This window comes from Medicago sativa, chromosome 5 (genome assembly GCF_051527215.1).
Source record: "Medicago sativa cultivar Bolivia chromosome 5, Bolivia_mono, whole genome shotgun sequence".
In the NCBI taxonomy this organism is placed as follows: Eukaryota; Viridiplantae; Streptophyta; class Magnoliopsida; order Fabales; family Fabaceae; genus Medicago; species Medicago sativa.
The window spans coordinates 26,266,932-26,277,534 of record NC_140753.1 but is presented as its reverse complement, the minus strand read 5'-3'; the positions used below and the strand labels follow the sequence as shown (position 1 = coordinate 26,277,534).

At 38.0% G+C, this 10,603-nt stretch overlaps 1 protein-coding gene and 1 non-coding gene across 3 annotated transcripts; one reads left to right on the top strand and one right to left on the bottom strand.

Moving 5' to 3' along the window:
- Window positions 1–1,925: 1,925 nt before the first annotated feature.
- On the bottom strand, window positions 1,926–9,632 carry LOC146921384 (uncharacterized). Of its 2 annotated transcripts, XM_085714826.1 has the most exons (2): window positions 4,794–9,632; window positions 3,917–4,039 (listed from the first exon to the last, which is right to left on the bottom strand). In XM_085714826.1, exons 1-2 carry the CDS (start codon window positions 9,346–9,348, stop codon window positions 4,035–4,037), a joined length of 4,560 nt encoding a protein of 1,519 aa, XP_085570952.1. In that variant the 5' UTR covers window positions 9,349–9,632; the 3' UTR covers window positions 3,917–4,034. The 2 variants fall into 2 exon arrangements, with proteins under 2 accessions (XP_085570951.1, XP_085570952.1); XM_085714825.1 differs by having other exon boundaries at window positions 1,926–9,625.
- Window positions 8,663–8,769, top strand: LOC146921385 (small nucleolar RNA R71). Its single transcript, XR_015013031.1, has one exon. It is a non-coding gene; the product is annotated as a small nucleolar RNA R71 (small nucleolar RNA).
- Window positions 9,633–10,603: the final 971 nt, after the last annotated feature.

The following is a 10,603-nucleotide window of genomic DNA, read 5'->3' as shown; positions in this document are numbered from 1 at the left end:
CTCGTTTTCTCCGGAAATTGAAGTAGGATTAAGGTTGTGTAATGTTTATATGATTTCTAAAAATGGATGTGATTGGTTTCATCAAGTCTTAACTTGTTTTCCTTTGAAAATGGCATTCTTTTGGAAAAATGAATAATAGAGACGAACTTTGGGAATTTTATGATTTCGTCGTGTTTAGCTGGTGAAATGCAATTGTATGCCATACTGCACTTATATGTGGTCTAGAGGTATACTTAGTTGAGGCATTGAATCTTGTTTACTTGGTGTTAGTTCAAAAGCTTCAATTATTTCAAAATGGTGAACTTAGAGACGAACTTTGATGAAAATGGTTTTATGAGTCGAATGCTTTATGAATCCTCTATGGATAGTTTGTTATGATTGTAAGAAGATGTTTGAATGATTGTTAGGTAAAGAATATGATGTTTGTTATCATGTGTTGTATTGAATGAAGTGGTTGAACTTTATGAAAAAGTTGAATGTTGATGATAGTCGTTGAATTGTTGTGAACATATGCATAGTGGATTGAGTCATATGTTCATGCATCATATGTCGTGTCGGATGTTATATCCATATAGCCGTTGACTATAGCCGTTGATAATGATGTTTTTGTTGCATCATAGGTGATGACCTTGAGGAGATTTGGTACCACATGCATATATGTGTTGAGTTAGGCGCATATCAGTATAGCATGAGTCTTGAATGTTGCATTTAATGATGAATGTGATGAAGGTGTGGTTGATGTATGTGTGATGAATACATATATTTTGTATCATTCGGAAATGTTATGTGAATGAATATGTGGAGGTTAATTATTCATGTTATTAATTGAAGAATTGAAATGATATATATAAATGTTTAGTTGATTGTATTGATTATGATTAATGTCATGCTAACCTTCAGTGGTTTCGACCGCCTACCTGTCTGTATGGATGGGTAGACGTTGTGCAGGATTAGTCGCTTGGTGAGTTGCTTGTTGGATGTTTGGATAGCAGGAGCTTTCTCCGCTGTCTTGTCTTAGAGTAGGACAGGCTCTGATTAGGCGTCTTTTCTTTTGTCGTTTAGATTGTCAGTTGTGGAGAACTTTATTTGTCGGTGCATTTTGACCATGGCATGTATATGTTGGAGATGTTTGATTTGTATCCGTTGTGACTGTTGAGATATTTTATATATATGAATGATGTTTGGATTTTGGAATTTGTGTTAGACGTAGCGTCTATTTCTTGAATATTTGTAATATTCGCGTGTTTTATCACGTTAATAGAAATAGGGCGTTACAATGTAGTAATAAACATGGAACCTATAAGCCTCCTAACTCGACTACACTTGACAATGGACAAAATAGTAGGAATTTCAAAGGCCATTGATAGATCTCTGGCAAGTGCACCAAATACTATCGAAGTAGTAAAAATATCGTTCCCACGAGGACTGTTTTTAACTTCAAAAATTCAATCGCGTTATAAAAATAGGATGTATAAAGGTTTATTTTTGTTTGCCACTAGGCAGTAGATTTGGTTTGATTTTATGAAATCAAATAAAAAGAATAAGATTTGATTAAGAAAATATGGAGAGAGATGAGATCAGGTCTTCGAATCCTCTATGTTTCCCCTAATTGGTTACTGCACCTATTATTACTAATGATTTTCTAGTTTCACGATAGTTAACAAATTAGCCCTAATCAATCCCTTGAGTTAGGACCCTCTTCTTAAACTACAGCCCCTAATTCCTTAGGTGGTCTAATAATCCTTGAAGGTTTTATGAACGTTAACCTAATATCACTAACAAACGATTATCTATTCCTAGACTAACCATGTTTATCAGAACAATTCAATTAGGTCTAAGTCGAAAGCTATGGTCAGTAGTCATTCGATCTCACGAAATCATGTTTATATTTGATCAGGATATAAAAAGCATTAAGAACAATTGAATTGAATAAAGACTAGAAATTCATTAATAAATAATAGAGTTTCACAGCAACATATGATCAATTATGGTTACATAGGTTCATCTCTGACCTAATCTCTAAGAGATTTAGCTACTCATAATTGAGTTTACAAATAGCATAATCAATGGAAGAATTAAAACATACATAAACTGGGTTAGAGATGATGAAATCCTCTCCGCTGCAGCCTTCTGGGTGTTAAAATCGCACTTTAGTTCTCCAAAATCGTAATCCCCTTTGTTTGAGACTGACTTCAGCTTAAATAGGCAAGTTCTGATCGCCCAAAATCGTACCACGATGGCACAAATCGTACCACGATTGGTACTTTGAACCCTAATTTCCTTTAAAGCCCTCCTTGAAATCGTATCACGATGGTATGGATCGTATTGCGATCCAACTCTTCAAAAAACATGCTTTCTGACTTCAAGAAATCGTATTGCGATTAGTAAATCGCAGTACGATTGGCTTCTTCCAGTTCTTCCATATTTGATGCTTTTAACTGCTCCTGGACACTTAATGTTGCTTAGAACTCTATCAAAATGTCAAAATAAGTCCTAAAAATTACGTAATGACAGCATGTCATCACAACCCCAAACTTAAACCATTCCTTGTCCTCAAGGAATTTGCTTGCAACAGTGACAAACGACAGTAAAATAACAGTTACCTGACAAAACGATAGTACCCAAAAGTTCATTCTCCTTCTAGCTAAAGATGAGCTAGTTTGACTTGTTCGCATCCACCAATTCACAACTCCACGCATTCAATTGAAACAGGGTTCTACCAGTCGACATGCAGGTCTACATATTACCATACGCTTGAAAAGTTTCTAAACATCAATCAAAGTCAATATCATTACACACTTTTGAGGTCTTTAGGGTTATAACGGGGCTTAGGTGAAAGGTGGGATATATTTGGATAAGTAGGCTACACAAAATTTGAGTTAGGCATTCCTACGGAAGTTAAAGCACAAAATTCAATCCTTCAATCATTCACCTTGTGGAATAACAATCAATGCAAAGGTACTAGAGAATATTTTTAACATTTAGGGACAATCGAGTTTGAAGTTACTCGGATTTTAAATGTTTTGTCCCTTTTTCATCATTCAATTTCTTTTTTTTTTTTGATACACCATTTTTGTGTATATTTTGCATGACAATTTCTTTTTCTTTCATTTTTGTTCTCTTATTCTCTAGTACCCCCACGCCAAACTTAATTTGGTTGCAAATTCCAATAGCAACCCCAAACTTAATCTTTAGCAACATTCTACAATGCCTTAACTCAGAAAATACATTAAGGGACAAGTCCTAAAAGTCTCTAGGCTTGTAATGTAGTTTGTCACCGAACAAAAAGTTCTAATCCTACCGGCTCACAATTGGTTAAGAAAGGATAAATTCAACAAATTAAAACAGGGTAGGCTTCAAAAAAGCTCACAGGACCAAGCACTTTTGCCTCAGTGTGTAATTGACAAAGACCAATTAATAATAGAGAAACAATGCAAGTTCTAGAAATGTAGTTGCATGGAAAACTAATCTAAATATAAGTAAATTGAAAAACAAGATTTGGCAATGAACCTTATGGCTGAGATTTGTGGGAGTATGTGACTACCTAGCAACGCCGTACACTTCGCCTTTGAATCAAGTCACCCCTCCTTTTGAACTTTTAGAATACCGTTTCATCAGACAACTGTTACTAAACTGGAATAGGTCACATAACAAACAAATTCATTAATAATAAACAAGTGCAGGAGCAATTACAATAGGGAAATAAGTTCAATGGACTTCGACATTAAAAAGAAAATAAAAAGAAAATACACCAAAATAAAAATGACTGAAAATAACATGTAGTGGGTTGCCTCCCACCCAGCGCTTCTTTATCGTCACTAGCTTGACTGCTAAGGATTCTCAGAGGTCCTTCAGAATGAGTGTCACCCTTCCTTTTGGTAGGTCACCACCTAGGTATGGTTTAACTCTTTGTCCATTTACTTTGAAACTTCGATCTCCTTCAGGTGTCACTAGTTCAACAGCTCCATATGGTGACACACTTTTGACCAAGAATGGTCCAGACCATTTTGATTTGAGCTTCCCAGGAAACAGCTTCAACCTGGAGTTATACAACAAAACTAGCTGTCCACAGTTAATATCCCTAGGCACTAAGTTTTTGTCATGATACCTTTTTGTCCTGGCTTTATAGATGAGCGCATTTTCATACGCTCTAAGCCTCATCTCCTCAAGTTCATTAAGTTTCAAAATTCTTTTCTTACCAGCGGCTACTTGATCAAAATTTAAGGCCTTAATGGCCCAATAAGCTTTATGTTCTAGCTCGACTGGAAGATGACATGCCTTCCCATATACTAACTGATAGGGTGAGAACCCAAGATGGGTCTTAAAGGCTGTCCAATATGCCCACAGTGCGTCATCTAATTTCCTAGACCAATCTTTCCTATTTGACGCAACTGTCTTCTCCAGAATCTGTTTCAGCTGTCGGTTTGAAACCTCTGCTTGACCACTAGTTTGTGGGTGATAGGGAGTTGCAACTTTGTGCTTAATGTTATACTTTTTGAGCACATTTTCAAGAAAATTATTGCAAAAATGCTTCCCCCCATCACTGATCAATACTCTAGGGGTTCCAAACCTAGTGAAAATATTCTTTTGAAGGAAGTTGACAACCGTTTTGGCATCATTAGCAACACATGGTATCGCTTCAACCCACTTTGTGACATAATCAACACAGACTAGAATATGGAGATAAGAGTAAGAGGAAGGGAATGGTCCCATAAAATCAATACCCCAACAATCAAATGGTTCAACTTCAATGATTCCTTTTAGGGGCATTTCATTCCTCTTTGATATGTTACCTGTCCTTTGGCATCTGTCACATCTTGTGACAAAGTCGTGGCAATCTTTGAAAAGGGTGGGCCACCAGAATCCACTTTGCAAAATTTTTGCAGCTGTTCTTTCTCCACTGTGGTGGCCTCCATAAGCTGAGCTATGGCAGTGCCACATGATACTATGTGCTTCCTCACCTGCAACACAACGTCTAATCAAACCGTCAGTACCTACCTTAAACAGATATGGGTCATCCCACAAGTAGTGGTTTGCATCTTTGAAGAACTTTTTCCTCTGATGGTAGGTCAGATCATCAGGAACTATGTTGCCGGCCTTAAAGTTTGCCATGTCAGCAAACCAAGGTCTTTCTCCAATAGCAAACAGCTGTTCATCAGGGAACTCGGCCTTGATGGCCTTCTCCTTCTTTGTTACCTCATCATTCTCCAGCCTTGAGAGGTGGTCAGCTACCACGTTCTCGACTCCCTTCTTGTCACGAATTTCAAGATCAAATTCTTGCAATAATAGGATCCACCTCAACAGTCGAGGCTTTGAATCCCCTTTAGTTAAGAGATATTTGAGAGCTGCATGATCTGTAAAAACAATGACTTTGGAGCCTATTAGATAAGAACGAAATTTTTCCAATGCAAAGATTACCGCAAGCAACTCCTTTTCAGTTGTGGAATAGTTAACTTGATTTTCATTTAAAACCTTGCTTGCATAGTAAATTGCATGAAAAAATTTGTTCTTGCGTTGGCCTAGGACTGCACCAACAGCATAATCACTTGCATCACACATAAGTTCAAAAGGTAAATTCCAATCGGGTGCAATGATTATTGGTGCAGTCACCAACTTGTTTTTAATCAAAGAAAAAGCATTTAGACATTCAGAATCAAAATTAAACTCATTTTCTTTGACTAAGAGGTTACAGAGGGGTTTGGAAATTTTAGAAAAGTCTTTTATGAACCGCCGATAGAAACCGGCATGCCCCAAGAAACTCCTCACTCCTTTAACATTGATGGGTGGAGGAAGTTTCTCTATAACCTCTATCTTGGCTTGGTCTACCTCAATGCCTTTAGCACTTATTTTATGCCCCAAAACTATACCTTCAGTTACCATAAAATGACATTTTTCCCAATTCAAAACAAGGTTAGTTTCGGTGCATCTTTTAAGTACAGCATTTAAATGGAACAAGCATTGATCAAAAGACTTACCAAAAACAGAAAAGTCGTCCATAAATACCTCAATGTTCTTCTCTATCATATCAGAGAAGATGGAAAGCATGCACCTTTGAAAGGTTGCCGGCGCATTACACAGCCCAAAGGGCATCCTTCGATAAGCAAACACTCCAAATGGACAAGTGAAGGCAGTCTTTTCTTGATCTTCCGGAGCCACTGCAATTTGATTATACCCCGAATACCCATCCAAGAAGCAATAAAAGGCTTGGCCAGCTAATCTCTCAATCATTTGATCCATGAATGGTAATGGAAAGTGGTCCTTTCTTGTTGCGGTATTCAACCTCCGGTAGTCTATACACATTCTCCAACCAGTGACGGTGCGGGTAGGTATCAATTCATTTTTTTCATTTGCTACCACCGTCATTCCTCCTTTCTTGGGTACCACATGAACTGGACTCACCCATGAGCTATCTGAGATAGGGTAGATCATACCTGCATCTAGTAACTTCAGCACCTCTTTCTTCACCACTTCCTTCATTGTTGGGTTAAGTCTCCTTTGAGGTTGAACTACCGGTTTGTATTCAGCCTCCATGTGTATTTTATGCATGCAATAAGCTGGACTAATACCCTTCAAATCAGAAATGTTCCACCCCAAAGCTCCTTGATTGTCTCTTAACACCCTCATTAATTTTTCTTCTTCCAAAGGTGTCAAGGTATTGCTGATGATTACTGGTTTAGAGGCATCCTTAGTGAGAAAAACATATTTCAAGTGAGAAGGGAGTTCTTTTAATTCTGGATTTTTCTCTCCTTCTCCACTCAAAATAGGAGCATCCATAGAGTGCTTACCCATTAATTCTTCTATTTTTACCGGACCCAACTCTTGCTTGCTTGCTGCTAGTTGCTTCACACAATCACTTACTTCAAGATCTTCATCATCTTCACCTTTTGCTATAGAATTCACAATTGCACGTTCAAGAGGGTGTGTTGGTTGATGTTCACAAGCGTCATCTTTAACTATTTCTTCAACAATGTCAATCCGGTAACACTTGGGATTTTCATCTTTGTGCTTCATGGCCTCAAATATATTAAACACTACTTGCTCCTTATGAAATCTCAACATTAGCTCTCCTTTCTCAATGTCAATCAAAGCACGGCCAGTTGCAAGGAAAGGTCTTCCTAGAATGAGTGGCATATCCTCATCTTCATCCATATCTAAGATCACAAAATCCGCTGGAAACACCAAGTCATTAACCTTGACTAGTACATCTTCAAGTATACCGAAGGGATAAGAGATCGACCGATCAGCTAAAGTAATGGTCATTCTTGTTGGTTTTGGTTCCCCACACTTAAGCTTCTTCATCATTGAGAGTGGCATCAGATTTATACTTGCTCCCAAATCACATAAAGCTCTACCAATGTCTACCGGTCCAATTGAACAAGGGATAGTAAAGGCACCAGGATCCTTCAACTTAGGTGGCAGCTTCTTTTGAAGAATAGCACTACAATTTTCAGAAAGTGCAATGTTCTCATCATCCTTAGGCTTCCTTCGTTTAGTCAACAAGTCTTTCATGAACTTAGCATATAACGGCATTTGATCAAGGGCTTCACCGAAAGGAATATTCACCTGAAGTTGTGAGAAAAGTTGCATGAACTTCTTGAATTGGCCTTCATCCTTTTCTTTCTTCTTTGAAAGGTGAGGGTATGGAAGCTTCACATATGATGGAATAACCTGTGGTTTGTCTCCCTCTTTCAAAATTTGACTCTTCGACTTCCTCAAGATTGAATCTTCATCAATTAACTTCTCACTTTTTTCTCCCTCTATTTTTTTCTTCCTTTCATTTTCAACTACTCCCTGATCATTTTCTTTTTCAACTACACCCTCATCATTTTTTTCAACTACATCATTCTCCTCCACCTCAACTACATCATCAACCTTCTTTGGAGCTTTTGGAACTAAAGGTGTCAAAACCTTTTTGCTCCTCAATTCAATAGCATTACAAGACTCATTCTTAGGGTTGTCTTTAGTGTTACCTGAGAATCCGCCTTTACTTTGTTCAGCCAATTGCTTAGCTAATTGCCCCAGTTGAGTTTCAAGCATCTTCCTAGAAGCTTCATTGTTCTTTCTTTCAGCTTCTTGACTCTTCTTCATCTCTTCAAAGTTGCCTTGAGTCATCTTCATGAAATTCATCATAGTTTCCTCAAGAGCTGATGGCTTCCTTTGTTGTTGTTGAGGAGGAGTGAGCATCTGAGAGTTCAAAGCATTGTTATTTGAGTAGCTTAGATTTGGATGCTTGTTAATGCCTGAATTGTAGTATTGATTCTGCCTTTGATAACCTCCCATGAAGTTAGCTTCTTCATTTGATCCTTCTGGAACACATTCACCATTGGGATGTTCTTCACCACATAAGTCGCACTTGATTGCAGCTACTTGTTGTTGCTTATGAGCCAAAGTGAAGCCTTGAAACTCCTTAGTTAGAGCTTCGATTTGTTTGTTCATCGCTGCTTGGTTAGCAAGGATAGCAGTTTGTTCACTCACCCCAAACACTCCTCTTTCCTTCTTCTTAGCTTCAGCACGATACTCATTTCCAGCCATGTTTTCTATCAAAGCTTGGACTTCATGATCAGTTTTGCTCTTGAGACTACCTCCCGCGGAAGCATCTAAGAACATTCTTGTGTTTGGTGTCACCCCCTCAGTAAAGATTTGGAGGTATTGTTTCTCGGTGAACTCATGATTAGGGCATCTCTTAAGAAGCAAATTGAATCGCTCCCAAGCATCATACAATGATTCACCTTCTCCTTGCTTGAAGTTAGAGATCTCCATCTTCTTGTCCCAATACTTAGACATCGGGAAATATTTCTCCAAGAACTTCAGCTCTAACTCTTCCCATGTTTGGACAGTCCCGTTTGGAATTGTTAGCAACCAATCTTTTGCTCTTCCCGTCAAGGTGAAAGGAAATAGCCTTAGCTTCTTTTGTGCTTCAGTCACGGTGGCTGGTTGCACACAAAACTCGCAGGTTTCAGCAAAGCGACTCAAGTGTTCATGAGGACTCATAGCTTCAGTCCCATCGAATTGCTTGTCCCTTAAACCGTTGAGGACAGTTGTCTTGATGTCGAAAGCTACGGGGTTAGCTGGTTGAAAAGTGTGGGTCAGTTGACCGCGGTGAGTGGCTAACCCGTAGTCTCCTAGTTTAGGTCTTGGTGGTACAACTCCTTCTCCTTCCATAGTTGCAGATTTAGGAGAAGAGATTGTTTCAGATTCACTTGAGAGTTGCTCCGGTACTTGTTCTCGAACACCCGGTGGAACGGATTGAGCTAACCTTTGCGATCGGACAGCTTTCCGAAGTGCTCTAGCAGTTCTTTCAATTTCCGGATCGTACTCTAGGTCGTCAGAGCTCTGTTTACCTCGCATAAACAGCAAAATACCTTAGTAGCACTGCACAACGCAAAATAATCAAGTGAATATGAAAACAGAAAAATAAAAATAAAAAAAAAACAGAAAAGTAAATTGCAAAAACCCTAAATTATAACGTAATTGCCTTGTTGAAATAATTCAACAGTCCCCGGCAACGGCGCCAAAAACTTGATAGATCTCTGGCAAGTGCACCAAATACTATCGAAGTAGTAAAAATATCGTTCCCACGAGGACTGTTTTTAACTTCAAAAATTCAATCGCGTTATAAAAATAGGATGTATAAAGGTTTATTTTTGTTTGCCACTAGGCAGTAGATTTGGTTTGATTTTATGAAATCAAATAAAAAGAATAAGATTTGATTAAGAAAATATGGAGAGAGATGAGATCAGGTCTTCGAATCCTCTATGTTTCCCCTAATTGGTTACTGCACCTATTATTACTAATGATTTTCTAGTTTCACGATAGTTAACAAATTAGCCCTAATCAATCCCTTGAGTTAGGACCCTCTTCTTAAACTACAGCCCCTAATTCCTTAGGTGGTCTAATAATCCTTGAAGGTTTTATGAACGTTAACCTAATATCACTAACAAACGATTATCTATTCCTAGACTAACCATGTTTATCAGAACAATTCAATTAGGTCTAAGTCGAAAGCTATGGTCAGTAGTCATTCGATCTCACGAAATCATGTTTATATTTGATCAGGATATAAAAAGCATTAAGAACAATTGAATTGAATAAAGACTAGAAATTCATTAATAAATAATAGAGTTTCACAGCAACATATGATCAATTATGGTTACATAGGTTCATCTCTGACCTAATCTCTAAGAGATTTAGCTACTCATAATTGAGTTTACAAATAGCATAATCAATGGAAGAATTAAAACATACATAAACTGGGTTAGAGATGATGAAATCCTCTCCGCTGCAGCCTTCTGGGTGTTAAAATCGCACTTTAGTTCTCCAAAATCGTAATCCCCTTTGTTTGAGACTGACTTCAGCTTAAATAGGCAAGTTCTGATCGCCCAAAATCGTACCACGATGGCACAAATCGTACCACGATTGGTACTTTGAACCCTAATTTCCTTTAAAGCCCTCCTTGAAATCGTATCACGATGGTATGGATCGTATTGCGATCCAACTCTTCAAAAAACATGCTTTCTGACTTCAAGAAATCGTATTGCGATTAGTAAATCGCAGTACGATTGGCTTCTTCCAGTTCTTCCATATTTGATGCTTTTAACTGCTC